Raw genomic sequence first — 18,919 nt, 5'->3', positions numbered from 1 at the left:
ATCCTGGAGTGTGTATGTCATTCCATCCTATCCAAGAGGGACTTCTGTCGTTCTATACAGACCAAGTGGGACCTTTTCTTTTCTAATAGGTTTGACCTGGGCTGTTTTAAATTTGTCTATAAAAACTGTGCTCTGTAAATAACTTTTAAAGCTGATTCAGCTTACATATTTTATGACTTAAAAATAATTCAGTTAATTCTTTTTCCCCCATCCTGGAGTGTGTATGTCGCTCCATCCCATTCAAGAGGGAAACTGTGTCGTTCTTCACAGCCAACAGTGGACCTGTGTCGTTCTGTACAGACAAAGTGGCGACCTTAATTTTTCCTGTAATGCCTTTGACATGTTCTGGAACTAAAAAAATATACACTCATTTATTAATTTATTTCTGTCTGTTTGTCCATCCCTACTATATTAAGAAGTTCAGAAGTAAAGATATTTGATAAAAGGTAATTTCTTCTTTATCTGGAGTGTGTATGTTGCTCCATGTCTAACAAATGTTGGGATCTGTAGTTTGTCAACTGACATAGTTCACCTTAAGTTGTTTTAATTCAGCTTACATATGTTTTTGTCTTAAAATAATTCAGTTAATTTCTTCTTTTTCCCCCATTCTGGAGTGTGTCTGTCGCTCCATCCCATCCAAGAGGGGAACTGTGTCGTTCTTCATCAGCCAACAGGGGACCTGTGTCGTTCTGTACAGACCAAGTTGGGACCTTTTTTTCTTGAAATGCCTTTGACATGGGCTGGAATTAAAAATATACACATATTTATGTCTTTCCATCCCTACTTTATTAAGAAGGGACCTGTGTCGTTCTTCACCAGCCAACAGCAGACCCCTGTCGTTTTATACAGACTAAGTGGGGACCTTTACTTTGTATTGGAAATCGAGAGGACCTTAAGAGACAAAACTCATATTAAATATATATATTTGTTGTTGATACTGCAGACCTTATTTATTCATGCATCATTAAATGGTATTCAAAAATTATTCATTTTCCATGACGGTCATTATTTTACTTTTATGGGTAATATTTGCATTAAAAATAATTAATTATACAACATAACCCAGTTAAATCATAAATGTATTAAAATAGTTAAAGTAATTCATTGTAGTAAGTAAATCCTCTTTAAGTCAAAAGTGGTAGTCAGTTCTAATGCAATATGTAAAGGTCCCCTCTTTGTAAGGTAAACATCGCTCAGAAATCTAGGTGCCCTCTTGGCAATTTCTTTAAAAATGATTAAAAGTCAAATATTCAATTATATATATGGTAATAGAGCTTTAAAGTAAATTGTATTATGAGTTTCAAATTTTCAACAAACTAGAAACAGAAGTCCCCTGTTGGCAGGACTAACTGATAGTCCCTGTTGGTATGGTATACATGTATGCGTGTGTGTGAGTGTGTGTATGTGTGTTTGTTTTCACCCTCTGGGCCTCCTGACTGACATGTGGTACAGCAGGTATAACAAAAATCTGAACTTGACTAGACTCTGGCACAGCGACGAATAAAGCCCACATAATTATGATTGAATAATTACGAAAAGCTGTTAAAGAATACGTCTTTGCATTACGACATGCGTAATCGCCGACTTGGGCTGTTTCAGGTCAGTGGAAACGGTGTTGCGATGAGGTGATGAAGATTGAGGCACCGAGGTCCAGGAAACCCAAAACGGCCAAGCAGGGATCTCTGTTTCACGAAATGGGTAACGTCTCCAAAAGCATAGCGGCGACGCTGCATTCAAGCATTTCTGAGATGACGCACCGCGTCTGATTTCAGGGGTTTTTCTTGGAGGTGATTTTATTTTTCCACCTCTTTCAAAAATGATTAGTTAATACATTCTTTTTCAATTTAGTTAATTTCCTCTTGCTTCGTTCTTTTGTTTGAGACTTTCCTCTGATTGGATGCCAGTACAGAAAACAAGACTTGAAAAGATGCCATGAAATGCATCCTTGATTTGAGCCAACACATTAAATTGACAACACTGGAGTTGTTTTTTTTTGCGCGTGCGTGCGTGTGTGTGTGTGTGTGTGTGTGTGTGTGTGTGTGTGTGTGTGCGTGTGTGTGTGTGTTTTACGGCTGCACAATTATTTACATTACTGTTATGGAGACGAGCTGAAACGGCAGTCGCTGCCATCGCCCTCAAACGTCTTGTCTGACAAAGAAAATGTCAACATTTACAGTGCATTTCGAAAGTATTCATACCTCTAGAAGTTAACTCTTCTGCCACAGCCACATATTTCACTGCATTTTCTATTTTTATGTATGAAAACATCACACAAAATTGTGCAGTTGAAAGAAAAGGGTGCATGGTTTTAAAACATTTTTGTGTGTGGTACAGTTTTTGTCTGCCCCTTTTACTGATACCCGAAATGAAACTTTGCACTACCATTTTCCTTCAGACATGAATTAAATTAAAATGACTCAAACGCTGTCTGACGTAATCTCAGTATAAATGCAGCAGTTCTGATAGAGCTGAGCTTAGTGATGGCCGCTCCAAGACATTGACTTTTTTGTGGATAAAACACGTAATTAATTTGGTGATATAAGGGGCATCCACAATGAAAGCCTTACCTGTGCTCAAGCTTTAACTTCCTGGCTGATGTTGCTTCTATATTTCCACATAATGTTTTTCCGCATTATGCCGATTTAATTATTCAAGTACACCGGTCCCCCTCCTTCACCAAAACGCCTGGTTTTAATGTCAGAGAGAGAAAATGTTGTTTTTGTAAAATCAACTCAGTTCATTCAGAAAGCTTAAAAAGTAATTATAATTCTTCAAGATGTAAAAGTCATAAATCAACTACTTTACAGGCTTTTCTATTTGACACACTGGGATCAAAGCAAGAGGTTTTTCTTCATATAATAATCAACAAGCACTGGACTTATTGCTTTGTCATACCTACTCAACAATCCAAGATTATGGTTTTGTGCAGTTGACAAGCGAGTCCAAATATTCGCTTTCCTCTTAATTTTCTATTTCCACATTAATTTGAAATATTGATATGTCTCTAGTTTGCCAGCCTCTGGCTCAAAGACCCAGTGAATTAGTTATCAGCTTTTCTTGTTTCCAATTCAGTGCTAATATTAAATATAGTTTGGATTTTTTTTTTTGAGGTGCAAACTAAATGAAAGCAGCTGTTAAAATGATTGAACATTAATATGGCAAAATTGTATTGAAATTTCAGCTGAAATTGAATATTGAATATGAATATTTAATCTATTTGTAACCCTTTTGAATTAAGATTTTATTAGATTTTTTTTAACAACATGATTTTTGAATAGATTTCCACATTAGTAAGAAATATTAAATCTATGTAGCTGCACAGATCAAGTGCGGCTACACAGATCAAGTAGAGACGAGCAGAATTTGTAAAAACCAGATTGCCCGTAAAACGACTTTATTGTGGAAGACTTAAATCTTCACATCAATACGCGCATTGATGTTACAATGACTGCTTCAACAATCATGCCTGTTCTTTCATGCCAGAAATTGAGACGGAAAAAACAAAACACAAAGGTTCAGTGTTTATCACCAACAAGTTGGGGAGAAACCAGACCTTAAAGTGGACAAACGAGTCTGTGTGAATAACAGGAGTACCCATAAATGACCCGGGACAGAATGTCAGACGCTGTCGTCTGGACCGACCGCGTTATCTCTTACACCTGCTGACAAAAACGTCATTCATACCGATCAAAATATATGCAACATGTTTGTGGTTAAGAGATGTTTCAGAGTTTTAATGTGATTGGAAGGAGGAGAGGGTGGGAAGTAGGGGAAAAAAACGAAACAAAAACTTTCTCAAACTTCCTCATATCCAGTCTCTCATCTCCTTCAAGTGTTTTCTGGCACTGCGAGTTAAACTTGAAAGATTTGAGTTTGATAGTTGGATTCATTATCTCCATCTTCCTCTTCCTTTACAGTAACGCCCTCCTCTCCGAGAAAAGGTCCTGCCATTCCAGATTTGTCTCATGAGATACGAACGTTGCTGTCCTCTTACTACAGCGAAAGGTATGATTGGCTGCAGCAGTCAAACTACTGCTTTTGCTTCTGCTCTCAGGATAAATCGCAGGAAATCCTCTCGATGCTCAGCTGACGTGCACAATCACTTGTTGCAACGGCTGGACGGACACAGCTCACACCAAACGGAGATTGTTTAAAAATGTCCCTGCTTGCACTTTCAGTAAATTTAGGTAGAAAGTCAGTTCCTGGCTAAATACCCAATGTTAAATTTTGAATTTTCAATTCATGCAAAATATGTCAAAATATCAAGAGATTAATTCCCAATGTGCACCTTTTTACTTCAAATTTCTAAACATGAGGTGCTATCTCGGCTTCACTTACTTTCATGTTAACCAAATGTGAGTCGCTCTATTTCCCACTTTAAAACTTTAAAGAAAAAATGTCTCCTAATGTGCTGAAAATGCAAGTTTCAAAGTATAAATTTCCACGTACCGTCCAACATTACTGATGTCTGGAAGAGATTGTTATGCTTAGGATTTCTGTGGTTGTGGGAGTCGACAGTGAACCAAAGCCTGAGTGAGGAACAACAACAAAACACACACACACACAGAGGGAATCTAAACAAAATACTGTGGATATGATTGGATTTGGATGTGGAAGGGGAATAAGTCACACCCTATTTCTATTTTCTTCCTGGATTGGAAAATTATTTATTAAAAGCGATACAGCAGAAAACTTTTTTTCCTTTAACCTTCTGCATGCATCGTTTCTGTTTCTCTTTTGCTTGACTTGAGGCTTTAAACACAAAGCACAACTGCAACAGATATAATCAATGGTTCCACATAGTTTGAAATCTCCACATTAATGTCGATTCCGAGGTTGAACAGTTTTCATAAGTCCAAAGATGGCTGAAAGCTTTTTTTTTTTTTGAGCTCATTTATAGGTTATTGATTAATATATTGCACGTGACAGCTTGTTATTTATTTATTTGTTTATATCTAGTATATCTAGGATCAATAAAGTATATTCTATTCTATTGTATATTGGCGACTGGCACCAATCAACACGGGTCGATTGGTGCCAGTGATGCATATTGAAGGCGTATCTGTGAGATGTGTTAATGCGAACTAATTTGTTTCAGAAGCGGCGATGTTGAACAAACGAGTAGAGAGAGATCAACCAACGGCAGCTTGTCGTTTCCTCATATTTCATCAGAAAATTTCCCCCCACATTTTTTTTCCTCTTAAACCCACCCCCCAAAAAAAACAAACTTGCTTGCTGCCTACGATACAATGGTTGATCAACTACAATGGAATTAATGTAATGTAATCTCCTGCCAACCACAAGAAAAAACAAAGACCCACAGAGCCAAGAAAAACCAAACGTCATTCCAAAGGCAATGCAGGAGCCACATTCACCGTATTCAGTAGTTCAAGAGTGTAATTTTTTATTAATATTTGTGTGTATTTATATATATATATATATATTTATTTATTTATTTTTTAATACTTTATAGTTGCCATTAAATAAGCTGTTACAAGTAGTTGCAGAAGTAGAGGCAATCATTCTACATGGGATAATTATGTAACATGGTCCACAACATTCTGAGACATGTTCCTCATACTTTGGCTCAGGTCTAATCAGAAGAAATCAGATTTTTTTTTTTTTTTTTTTTTAGGGTAAAAACACTTCCAAGAACAATCCGTTCAACATTCCAACATCGAGCAGAATGGATTCTTATCGTACAAACATGCAGGAATTGAAACGAATCTAAGGTTTGAATCAGCTCACAAAGACGTAAAGGGTCATATTTTACTCACTGGTTTGAAATGTGTCTGAAGAGCCAATTTATTATTAATCTTAAATGTAATTTGTGCTTTGCCAATGCAGTCATGCGCCTTTAACTTTTTTGACACAACCACAAATCTCAATGTTACGGGTATTTGAATGCATTTTTTTTTTCTTCTGCAAATAAAAATCAGTGTCAGGCGTCTGAGTCGATGCTGCACACAACAATCTTTTGCTCCACTGGCAGCTGCATGTCTTTGAGGTTTTGCTTCAAAGACATGCAAAAAAAAATGTTTTAATTTTTTTTTCAAAATAGCCCAAACTCGGTGAAATTTGATGAAGTAAATCTATGAACGTCAAACTGTCATCCAGCAAATTTCAACACCAGACAAAAAAGACTTCAGGAAGCAATTTTCAAGTGATGGTGTCATGCAAATTCACCCTATGCGTACTCATTTTTAGACTCATAATTTTTGACAGCAAAGTTCAATTTTACAATTGAACAGAAAGATTTTATTCAGTTTGCCATTATTTTATGAGGACTGTAAACTGAGAGAACTGTTCATCAGAATGAGTAGCAGGAAAGGGAAAAAGCCCCAAACAGCGGCAGCTTGAATATCAGGTCTTTCTTTTTATTTCAGTTCTGTGCCAGCCCGTCTCCACGTTATCGCTTCATGGTCTCAAAGAAAGAGCCTGTCGAAACCAAACTTTTCAAAAATATCAGAGGCCATGACTGTGCGCAGCTCTGATTCAATTCAAAATTAAATGCTTTTTTAATTTCAACTGGAACAACTGGTGGCTTCAAGACACTTTAAAGTTGAATAAGACGAGGAACAAGTCTGTAGATAACAATCGGTTCCAAAACACAACATCATCTCCGTGCACGGGGAGATAACGTCACCATAAATACCCACGAGATTACAAAACCCTAGAGGATTTTATAACATGACATTCCTCTAGACCTTTCTGCTAGTACATCCCAGGACTGTCTGGTATGTTTGTTTTTCTCTGCTCTTTATTTGTTCACTAATGTTGCCAAAAAAGTGTGTGTGTGTGTGTGTGTGTTTGTGTGTGTGTATATATATATATATATATATATGTGTCGGCTGACCCGTGTGCCAGCCGACCCGGTCCCTCCTTCTACTGTAGACGACTCTTACAGGTAAATATAATATATATATATATATATATATATATATATATATATATATATATATATATTTGTATTCACAGAACTGATGTATTAACCCTTTCATGCGTAGTGGTCACTACACTGGACAGCTATCTAAAAGCCATTTTCTTGTGGATTTTTATGTTATAAATGCACACAGACCACTGAAGTGGACACTAATGCATCATAAAATGCACCATAAACCACTGGGAATCAGCTGCAAATGCAAGAAATTATTTTTCTTAAATCCAATATGGCCGACAGACACAAAAGCATGCCAGCCGACCCGGTCCCTCCTTCTACTGTAGACGACTCTTACAGGTAAAAAAATATTGTGACATCAGATAACCCCTAAAGAACAATACTACTGATGTATTTGGAGAAAATTACAATTGATCACCTAAAAAAATAAAAAATAAAAATATTTTTTACAGAATTTTTTTCCTAACTTTTTTTTATCCCTTAAGAAAAAAAAATCCTGACACAAAGGATCATAATTCATGCATGAACATGTTAATACCTAGTCAGTTTACAAATTCTGTGTCTCCTGAAGGCAGTTTTATTTTGGGGTTTATTAACGTAAAATATGGCATGCTATAAATGCATGCCACACCTTTCAGAATTTTATACACCAAAATTGGAAGACATTAAACAATTTTCTATCTACTTCACAAAATCGCACTGCTTCGTGTTGCTGAAGCACGAGTACCAATGAGATCCACTGAATTGTGACTCGACAAACGTCAGACAGTGAACGCTTTTCAGAGCCGCGGCGGAAAGATCATTTGCCATCTTTGTGACAAGAGGACAAAGCTTCATTGCATCATTTGTGTCTTGCCATTTATAGCAATTAAGATGCCATCCCAATAATATACACATTTTTTGATGCCATGTTATCACAGCTTAATTATGTTATTCGCAATAATGACATAAGTAGACGTTGATGAAGATGATCTTGTTTTTTAGGTCAGCACTGACATTCCTTCACTGATGTCACCGAGGCCGGGCGAGACAAACGCCTTCTGAGCCAAAACACAATGGCACATTGTAACGCAGTGCATAAAAAACAAACCTATAATTTAAGTTGTTACACAGAGCGGCAGACAAAAGTCGTAAGTTTAAGTGTGGAAAGAAAGACGCCTGTTGTTCGACTGCGAGATGCACGGAGAGAAATCCGACGATTGGTCACAAGGTGTCACACAACAGGTTGTACCGCAAAGTTTGATATTTGATATATGTGAGGCGACAATGGGTCACGGCAACAAAGTTCGGCTTTAACAACAATGGCCTCGCTTCATCTTGAATACACTCATTTTCACCAGAGTGTGTTTTGCTGTGAGTCATTTCAGCAAAATAAGTTTAAAGCAAACAGTAAGAGGCAGAGAGAGCACAAGGACGACTTGTGCTCTCTCTATTCCTGCTAAACCTCTTCCACCCCCCCGCCCCTCCCCGTTTTTTTTTCTTTTTTGTGTGTCCATTACATTTCTAACAGTTGTACATCTTGGCAAAAGCTTGAATGCTCTAGTTGTGAGAGGAAACCTGTTGGGTCTGGCCTTGACACTTTGATTGTCATGCTGCCAGTCAGAAAAGAAAATGCATAAAAAGAAAAATTCCAATCGCTTTATATGTTTTGTTTGGCTTTTTATTTTTCAGTTTTGAATTTCTGTCTTATGGAAAAGTAAATACCGTATTTGCGAAACAATTTCCAAGATGTGTTATAATCTGTGCATCAAACTCTGATTTAAAAAGAGAAATAAAATAAATCGATGTGGCTTAAACAAAACATTGTTTAATCCCAGGTCTATTAAATCTAAAAATTATATTTCAAATTTTTCGAGGTTACAATGCGACAGTGCCGCGTTCTGATCTTATCTCTGAATAATCAGATGATGTTAGAAATCTCCTGCTTGGCTCGTCGCTAAAACAAATCAAAACGCTCCATTAAACTGATGGACAGAAGCCGACATTCTGGTCAGAGTGATTCATCAGGTTCTGTGTCATCGCGCCATTAAAAAAAAAAAAAAAAAAAAAAAAGCTGCTTCATATCCTCATTCTTACAAATCCCCACATGAGAGCAAATTGTGGTTTTTGAGAAGTATGTCTGAATAGTTTCAACTGTCAGGGTGGTGTGATTTTTATTTTTATTTTTGCTTGTTTTTTTTAATAGAAGACAACATTGTTGAGTGGGGTGTGTGCAAACCACAAGGGGAAAAAAAAAGTTCCTGCATTTTCACACCTTCTTCCTTCCGAGTTGCACAGGGACTGTTGAATATCTATAAATAAAATATTGATCTTGGCCCCCGTCTGTCCCGTACCCTCCGTCACTCGTTTGCGAAGAAGTCCTCACTTTCTCCACCTTCGTGTTGACACACATTACACTAGGCGTATATGAGAGACATATTTAAGATCATCAAATAAAAAAAAAAAGTTAATATCAGACGAAGACAACCTCAAGTAAATACAGCAACGGAGTCTTGAGTAGATTTTTTTTTTATTGTGGAGAAAAAAATGGCTTCTGGAGTCAATCGGGCCATTTTAGGTAACCGACTGAGTCTTGTTGGTGGCAACGGCTGCCGTCAAACACTCAGGCAAAAAAAAAAAAAGTGTGTATAATTACCGTGGCTTGTGTTCCTTACTGCACGACCCAGTTGCAGAGTGAAATTAAATATGCAAAAAATATTCCCTTTTCCACCTTTATACGGTACAGCAAATCCCCCAACATGAACATAAAGCTGCCAAATCCACCATGCTGTTTTGCCTAAGCAGCCGGGACAGGAATTGGACATTTAAAAAGCCTGAAAAAAATCAGGCTGGCCTCTGCAAGGTGTCTTTAGTGTCAATTCAGGACACTAATTCATTGTTTAGCTCTCAACTTCAGTGACCATTTTTCTTTTCTTCTTCTTTTTTCCAGCTATTAATCATCCTGACAGAGATACAGCGGTGGGCAGACGATTTCTCCCGTTCTCCTCGTCTGTGGTTTTTTTTTTTTTTAAACCTGGTCGAAAAGGACAAGAACATGATGAATGCTGCTCGTTCTTTAAGGACGCCAGGCGCACTGTAACGGCTCCTACTGTCGCTTTTTTCTACCCGTACACAAATCCAGGACTTCATTGAATGTTGGTTTTCTAATTTAAAAAGCAAAAAAAAAAAAGTCACAAAAAAATACTAGCTAAGTTTCAGAAAATGGTACATTTGTCTACAAATATGTTAGCATTTGTGTTGTGAAAATACAAATGGTGAACCGGAGCGAACAAACCAAGTTGCTTCAAGATCCAGTCAATAGTTTTTTTGTTGTGCACATAAACTGCCCTTCTGATTTCTTTGTTTTTGTTGCAATAAATTTTCCGATAAGCTATAAATAAAACGTTCTGTCAGCTGTCACCCTGCAGCTTTCAGACTCTCATCCTGAAACCATCTGGCTGCTTTCGGGCTGACTCACGAGACAAACATTTTTTTTTTTTTACTGTAAGTTGACATCACCCCACCCATTGGCAAGCGCTGCATAGTAGCTGTTTGGCTACCTAGCGTTTCGATGCATTGTATATATTGCATCCTTAGTGTGACCTTGTGGAATGCTGTTGACACACTGCATGGAAATAAAAAAAAATTTAAAAAACGGTGAATAAAGTTCAAACCGTATCAGCCCAACTAATCCACACACCAAGAGAAATCAAAACAAAATTCCACGGATCAAATTATATGCAGTGAAGTTGAATGATGCAGGGATTAATTATTAAACATTTTTTACTGAAATGCTTTTAATGCCTCATACTGGGCGTGAGTTTGATCCATTCTCTTTAAATCTTCCATGCACTCTGATCTGATTCTGTTCTCTGTAGATTACCTAATGGAGTCGTATTGGGTGACTGACTGGGTCGTTGTGGCAGCGTTTTGAAATCAGTTGGAAGGTTTTCTTGTCTTTTGAGTTTCAGATTATTGTCTTGCTGGAAAATCCAGCAAGACACCTTCGAACTCTGGTCAAGAAAGTTCCGGTAAATTTCATCTTTTCGTCAAATATACAACAGCCACACATTGTAAGGTTCCCTCTTCCAAACTGCAGGGTAGAAATGATGATTTGTGGGTGATGCGCAGTGCACATCTAGTCTAAGCAGCAGCTGCGTTCCCATTACAAATGTGCACAAAACTTTGTCAATATTCCACTAATGTCAAAAAACACAATTTTGCAATTGCGGTCTTTCCACTGTAATGCTGAGTTTGCACCAGTGGCATCCAGGTTTTGATCATGTGACTTGTGTGATGTGAAAAAAGTGTTTCAGTTGCATCCATCTAATCACATTACTTTTATAGCTATGGAATTGAGCATTAAATAAGCTTAATTCTATAATATCAATATAGGATATCAGGTTTTTATAGATTGTTTATGTAACATAATATCTTCCTTGAACCATTTGTGTTCTTAAGCTTACAGCTCGGGTTTCATTACAAGAAACTCGGAAATTTTCTGGAACAGAAATGAAACCTGAAGTATAAGCAGGGGACCATGGATTGATGATCAGCAAAGGAACAACTTAATTGAAGTGACAATACAATGCCTGTCAGGACAGGCGTTCATAATCGGGTTCCTTCCGAACACGTCACCAGATCTAACAAAAGAAGTGTTTAACAGCATGAACAGTAAAAGTTTTCTCCTGGTTGCTGCTGCTGCTAATGATTTTAAAGCTCAATTCACTTGACAGATTCTGAAGCGCAGGTCGTAATGGAGTGTGATACGTCTGACACGTCAGCAAACGATGTGCATGCGATACTCAGCGTCTTCGTTACAGTCCAGGGCGTGTCGCCTCTGCCTGCATGTTTTTGTCTCACCACAGATCTGTGCACGTTATCACTTTGGATGATATCCAAAGTATCCAAGGCCCAGACAGTAACCACTAACGTAACAGGTTGCACGTGTCGTGCCAGTGTTCAGACAATAAACAGAAATAATATAAAATAAAAAAAGTGTGCTTGATGCAGAGGAATTTCTTCTTTAAATGTTTCATAAAATATAAAAAAAAAGGTACAGAAATGCTTCCAAGGAATGGGAGGAATTAGATTCTTTAAGGTGTGTATATTAATGTTTGCCATAGTTAGCTAGCATTGTCACACCAATTCAAACTCTTTACACTGTAATTCTTTCGATGGTAATGCTTTCTAAATAAAAAGCTGTTCTGAACACTTTGTCTCAATCTGATTTTGCCTATAAGTCACCAAGATCTTAATCCAGATATTTGCTTCCTTGCATAAAAACCTTTTTTTCTTCTCTCGCTGTGGCTAAATGAAGTGTTGATTTCTATGTATAGCTCTTCCTCGCAGCAAACGAATCAAAGCAACTTCACAGGCTGACCCCCGGAAAAAAAAAAAAAAAATTCCCCTGAGCAATCATGTGGCTGGCAGAAAAATATGCAGTTTTTTTTTTATTGCTTTCTGCAGGCACACACTTCACACAGCCGTCACACAAATATGCAAAGCAAAATAAGAGACAAATGGGGGGGAAAAAAACATTTGTAACAAGTTCTTCATTCCATGAACAAGCCAGTCACATTTTTAATGGAATTTATTTGATTTTCACAATCAAATGTATGTACAAGTCATGTATATTTTACAGGATAATTAAATGTCAATGAAGACATTTTCTTCAAAGCACATTCTGCTACATTGTGCCTTTAATTTAATCTCTGCTGAATTACATTCATTCTTTTTTTATTTCAGACATTTCAACAAAAATACATAGAAAGTTAATATAAAAAAATAGCATTAGGGAAAAATAAAAAGCTTAGTTTAAAAAAATAGACAAAATTAATTTACATCTTTACAGTAAATTCCAAATGTAAAAAAAAATCTCTTTATTTTAAGCAGAATAAAAGAGAGTGAAAATCTTTCACTTCTGAATATGCATGACTTTAATCTCTATTTTCTATTATTTGTTACGACACTGGGTTAATGAAGTATAATAGGAATGATTTCATCTGCAGTTTATTTTATTCAAAGATATTGACAAATGAAACTAATCACTCTTCAGATTAGAAATGGAATAAGAGAATGTTAATGCACACACGTTTTCCCTCATGTTTGTGTCATTAATACTGAAAATCATGCAGATTACAATGTATCCATTGAAAATGCTGACTTTGCCATCCTCCTGTTCTTTGTTAATGGCGCGTAGACGTCGACCGGATGCGCAACGACGCTAATGAGAGGCTTTGAGTCAGTAATGGGAGGCAGCTTAAATGTGGTGTTGGGGTCCTTCCCTGATTGTCATGATGAACTTGAGATGATGGTCTGCAGCTTCCTCATCTCGTCGGTGGTCAGAGGAAACACGGACGTGGGGCTGGAGTTCACCATCAACACGGCTGAAGGCTCCACTTCCAACCTCTGCATCCCTCTCTGCAACAGGTCTTCCATGTAGAACTTGGAAGACTTTCTCGGGGGACTGGATTCGGGTTTCACCGGACTGTGGGGAGCCGTCGTCTCTTTGGAAGAGGCATTCCAGAAATCTGTTGAGTTGAGCTTGTATGGTTTATTGATATCCTGCTGGTCGAGTGCCCAGGCGTTCCGGCCACCTCCGACTTTTCTCGGAAGACCACCAGAAGTCTTGGAGCTGGTGAGGTGGCTCTCCTGGTGGTGATCTGCCCGAGTGTTTGGCATGAGTCCTGGTTTGTTCCTCAGCCTCAGGTCTTCAGCTGAGCTCTGGTGTTGAGGACTACGAGGTGTTTCGTAGCCTGTCGGGAGAACGTCCACATCTGACACACGTTTTTTCCCCCCGGAGACGTCGTCAACGGAGACGGGAAGCTCTTTCGCTTCGGGCAGCTTTGCCGAAGAACCGTAAAACCTGAGCCAGTTACGAACCACGGACAGCGGCACTTCAATTTCCATCTTGCCTTCCTCGCCTTTGGGTATCCTATGCAGAACGTGACTGAGATTGAAACCCTCCGCTTCCATCCTGGCCTCTCTGTCCTCTGGCGGTTGGACTGGAAAGTCTGCTTTCAGAGAGCCGACTTTCGGTGTCGTCTCAAGGACGCCTTTGTTTGGCTCCGGCGTCAGAGCAGAAATGAATATAGGGCTGTCTGAGGGCGTCCGGGCTTGGACATCAGCATCGCTGCTCTCTTTCTTCTCGGACTCAGAGAGGGTTGTGACACCTTCGCTGGACTCCTGCATCTCGCTTCCGTCGCTTCTTACTACGCCTGCGCTAAGGGGGTTGTAGAGCGTGGAGGGCTTGTTCAGAAACTTTGGGGTCTTGCTGGACGAAGGTGGGCCGAACGACGAGGGAGGGTCAGTGTCGGTGTGGGGCTCTCGAGCTGGAGCTTTCGTGCTCAGGTTCAGGGGTTCAGAGGTTGACAATCCAGTTGAGTCCTTGTACTCCTTCGCCAGCCTACGCAACTGATCTAGAGACTGGCTGACCATGTTGACCGGATCCTGAGGAGTCGGGTGGGAAGGGAGACGTGGGACTTTCGGAGAGGGGGGGATATTTGGTGGTATTACAGCCGGCACAAAAGGTGGCAGAAGTGGATGAGCTGGCCACCCAGTTGGGTAGTAATGGAAAGGTAGAGAGTAGATATTTCCATGTGGGTCCGACTGGAAGCAGGGGGTTAGCTGAGGGGGAAAATCAGAGATTATCTTAGTGAGACTCCTTTCTCTTGTCTGTAAATTAAGAAGTAAGCCTTCATAGTTCAGTGAATTATTCCTTGCATTAGAACCACTTTATTCACATCATAAGCTTATAAAATACAGCTAAAAATGACAGAAATGTAACCAACCGGTGACAGCGGTAAGAGCCCACGTTTGAGCGGCCTATGGCCTAGATTGTCTTTGGGGTCGTGGTAGGGCCTCGTCTGATGTTGCGGCATGGAGCTCATCAATATGCCTTTCAGCTGACACTCGTAAGGCAGAAGCAACCTAAACAAATGGGGACCGAGTCAGACGAAAGCTTCCAGCGAGAGAAAACCACCCGGTCGTACTGCTCTCGCAGATAACCGCACTCACTTTTCATAGTGTCTGCGTGTGCAGGTGGCTGCACTTGTGCTTCGCGGGTTTCCTCCCAGCGTGTTGTAAACCCGTTTCCAGAGCTGATGAGACGTCACCTGGAGTGTAGAGGAGAGATTAATTTGTGTTTGTTTGTCTGGAAACGGCATTAAAACACAGAAATGCACCAAAACAGTTTTACTAAAAAAAAGAAGTAAGGGTTTAGTGCAAACAATATCTACCACTACAAATAACTAAGTGGTAGTTATTTGTAGAACATAGAATAGATGTTCCATTCAGACATCTATAATAAATGTGTCTTCATAAATTTGACATTAAAAGATGCTGTAAGGCAAAATTGAAAATAAAAAAATAAGGCTAGTTTTTGTTTAGAAAATTCAGCAATACTTATAAACATAGCTTAACCTTATACATCATTTAATCTACTTCTATAAAAATGATGATTATACCATGTATGATATATATATTTATATAAAAAAATTACCTGATGGTAGCCACCCAAGTCGTTGACAGTCTTGAACATCAAAAATAAATCAACTGGAAAGCAAAAACAAATAAAAACATGAATATATATTATAATTATTACTCAAAAGTAAAATCAATGTATTTGTCATTTATTGCAATTCAGTTATTTTTTTCATATTTGATTGCTTAAGACCATTTTTCCCCTTTCTTGATTTTGAGATCATGCAAAGTGTTATATTCACAGGGAGAAAAAAATACACCACATAAAACATTCAGTAGGATTATTCTTTGAAAATATTTCTTAATTCATAGAGGTACTCAAATGTTTTTAGCTAAACAATTTAGCAATATGAAACACATATATTGATCTAAATTCCTCTAATAACTATTTCAACACCAAATCTCACATCTTGATGTGTAGGATGTTTCCTAAGATCGTTTTTACTCGATCTGACATTTGAGATGTTTGTTGACAATATATCAAACAAACGCAGCTGGAATGCGATGCACTTGAATTATGTCATGATGTTACAACGGTATGTAATTTAAATTTTTTTTAAAGACACTGAGGGCTTATTGACATTCGTCTCAACACGTTTTCGCGGATAATTACTTTGCTTGAAGCCCAGATTGGGGATCCTCTCTATCGGCGTGTCTCGCTTCTTCATGAAAAGGTAAAGATTTTTCAGGAACTGCTCCTCCGTGATCTCCTCCATCGGCTTTTTGGTGCTCTCGTCTTGGACTTCCACCTGCGCCATTTTCACTTGCAACCTGAAAACAGTAATAAACAAGATTTTTTTTTTAGGAGAGCAAATTTAAGATTTTTTTTTTATTTTCCATTTTATTTCGAGATGTCATCCCAATGAGCTTTCTCCCGTTGTTCTCAAATGTATCGGGATGAACAGCTTTACTTCAACACCTCGATAAATCGATGCAACCCGGCCACATCGTGTCGATACTCAAACTTTTACTAATCTCAGCAGCGCGAGCGACTCACAGCATCGGCACGAGGCGTAAACACGGCATGCTTTCAATGCGTCCTTTATCCACTTAGTCAAATCTGTTTCCTTATTTGTCAATTACAGCACCAAATTGTTAGTTAGAATATATATTAAAATATTAGAACAGACATTATTTAAGCTAATTAAAGATCGTTCTGTTCCATTTTTATCCATAATGCAAAACTAAATGTTCTAAGAGTTTTTCTTTCGTGGCATCTAAATAAAATCACTCAATAACAAAGATGAAGGGTGACCAGAAAAATCGACAAACATGATAAATTTTTTTTTTTTAAAAATCAAAATTAAATATCATGAGATAATTATGTCTGGATTTAAACCAAAGTATCTCTTACCTTTTGTTCTCCAGAAGACGATAAATTTGGAAAGGCTTATCTCATCGCCCTGACCGTCAGAGAACAAGCCGAGAAGCCCGTGTGGGTTAAAGATCCCGCAGGAAGTTTAAAATACAACTTGGATCAGGCCGGAGGTTATTAAGGCCCCTGTCACGTCAGTCGCGCATTTGTCCCTTGAGACTTTGTGACAAAGTGATAAAGTAGCAGAAAGGAGGTGTTTACTTTAACAACTTCCTGCTGAGATTCGAATTGTCCGACCAGTTCGACTCGTTCCGGAGTTATGTGACCAGAAAAAAAAACAAACATAATAGAATTAATCATAACTCGGGACAGTGAAAAAATTGCTCCCATCATATTTTCTATTCAGACATATCTATATCTGTAATTACTATTATGTTTTATTTAATCACATATGACATATTGCATAACCTTTCATAGACATTCCAGTGTGTTTGGCCTTTAACAGGAAAGCGGTTCAGCAAAGGGAATAGCATCAAAAATCATCTTATCAGGACATCAAATCAATGTTTTGCATTTCTCAGAAACACAACTTTCTAAATGTGCGAAGATGTTGAAACATATTGTACAAATCTACTGACATGTACGTCGCTTGAGTTAATTTTGCACAACAACGGGTTCCTTGTGTTGAATTAGGCTGCTAAAATTGATTCTCAAATAATCTGCTGCATCAGAACCAGTTTATGGGGCTCATGGGGATTCTTCCTGCTCAAATACCTACCTACTATAACCAGGCAGAACATTATCTCTGAACGCACAAGAAGTTGAGCTTCGTAGCGATGGGCTACAGCAGCAGAAGACCCCAACGGGTGTCACTCCTGCCAACCAGGAAACGGGAAATTAAGGCCCCTGTTTTTATAGGCACACTATAGCCGGGCGATGACAGATTGGAAAAACATTGCCTGAAACACCTGAGATTTGATATCATCTGTAGATAGCAGGTCAAAACCTCCTCCAAGAAATCATGAGTGCATGCTGGCTGGTAGCAAACGCTTTGGCTGGTAATGGAGACTAATGGTGAGGAGGGTATAGCACACTAAAGTAACAACTGATCCAGAACTATGTCACACTAAATCACAAAAAGCTCAAATAATCTCAAACTGGTTTCTTAAGCATGACTTTGCCCATACTCCCATGACCACCAGTCATCCAAAAAAGACCTCAATCCAAACAAGACCATTTGCAATGTAGTGAGATGGGAGATTGGAATTGCGTAGATTGGAATTACAAAAATAAATTGGCTTAATGGCAATTAAAAAAAAACATGTTTTTCAATTAAACTGTAGGATAAGGTGTTTTTTTGACTTGTATTGACATTAGCATATTTCACAAAATTGCAATGGGAGCACTCTTTACATCATGAGTCAGACGATCAACAAACGCCTTCTTCGGGAAAGACGAAGGCGACTGGAAGTGTTAGGAGGATGATGGCACAGCATGTTTTTTAACGACTTATCCTGTGAACAACCGTATTCACGTGTGATTTTAATTGTGTTTCTTATTTACATAAATTGTGAGATTGTGTTTTTTGAACATTAGCGGAATATTGTCAAACGTTTCGCAGCACATTTGTAAAGGGAACGCAGCTAGTGCTGTGGAGCGAACGGCTCTGCAACAACTGTGTGATGCCATCACGTCAGTTTGGACCAAAACCGCCGAATGTTTCTGACATCTTGTTGAATAATTAAAGAACAAAGACCAACCCAGCAGTAACTGTTGTGTGTCTGAAAAAGTGGTTCATACGAGTTCAGATTTAGATTTCACTCTATTGGGAGCAAAACATATGACCTTGACATAAGACCAAAGTAGAAGAAAATGAACTTGAACTAAACTAAGCTCTCAAAATAACTGACCTTTCTGGCTGATGAAAAATGCTGATGATTATCCATAAGGAAGAAGGAAGTATGAAGTTGGCAAAAATATTTCTGGAGTTTTTATTTGTTTACATCCTCCCCCCCAGGAGTTTGTGCTGTTTACTTTGTCACAACTGGAACATTCAAAAAGTGTTTTGATAGCATGTAGTTTAGGTTTTGGGTATCTCTTTAAATCTCATACAATGCAGAAGAAGACAACATATTTGTCATTTAGAAAATAACTAAGGTCATGATTAGTCTATCATGTATGCAATATGTATTTGTAGTCAGTGTTTCAGAATAATGAAATGTTCCTTACATATTATTATAACT

General features: G+C 38.3%; 2 protein-coding genes across 4 annotated transcripts in view; one reads left to right on the top strand and one right to left on the bottom strand.

Annotated features, from left to right (window-relative positions):
• The window catches only part of LOC103473342 (rhotekin-like), a 45,815-nt gene extending 33,432 nt beyond the window's left edge, over positions 1–12,383 (top strand). For all 3 annotated transcript variants that reach the window (XM_081613418.1, XM_081613417.1, XM_008423500.3), the window contains 3 exons: positions 1,600–1,698; positions 3,918–4,005; positions 9,828–12,383. In XM_081613418.1, the coding sequence (XP_081469544.1) occupies positions 1,600–1,698; positions 3,918–4,005; positions 9,828–9,834 (194 nt within the window). In that variant the 3' untranslated portion in view covers positions 9,835–12,383. The remainder of the gene's footprint in view (positions 1–1,599; positions 1,699–3,917; positions 4,006–9,827) is intronic.
• Positions 12,384–12,455: 72 nt separating this feature from the next.
• arid6 (AT-rich interaction domain 6) lies at positions 12,456–17,013 on the bottom strand. The gene is made up of 6 exons (XM_017307787.2): positions 16,716–17,013; positions 15,975–16,132; positions 15,381–15,433; positions 14,897–14,994; positions 14,671–14,809; positions 12,456–14,506 (listed from the first exon to the last, which is right to left on the bottom strand). The coding sequence occupies exons 2-6, from the start codon at positions 16,117–16,119 to the stop codon at positions 13,172–13,174; spliced, it is 1,770 nt and encodes a 589-aa protein (XP_017163276.1). The 5' UTR covers positions 16,120–16,132; positions 16,716–17,013; the 3' UTR covers positions 12,456–13,171.
• Between the last annotated feature and the right edge of the window lie 1,906 nt (positions 17,014–18,919).

This window comes from Poecilia reticulata, chromosome 12 (genome assembly GCF_904066995.2).
Source record: "Poecilia reticulata chromosome 12, P_reticulata-male-v2, whole genome shotgun sequence".
NCBI classification, from domain to species: Eukaryota; Metazoa; Chordata; class Actinopteri; order Cyprinodontiformes; family Poeciliidae; genus Poecilia; species Poecilia reticulata.
The sequence above is the reverse complement of the archived record's forward strand: the minus strand, read 5'-3'. Positions and strand labels throughout refer to the sequence as shown.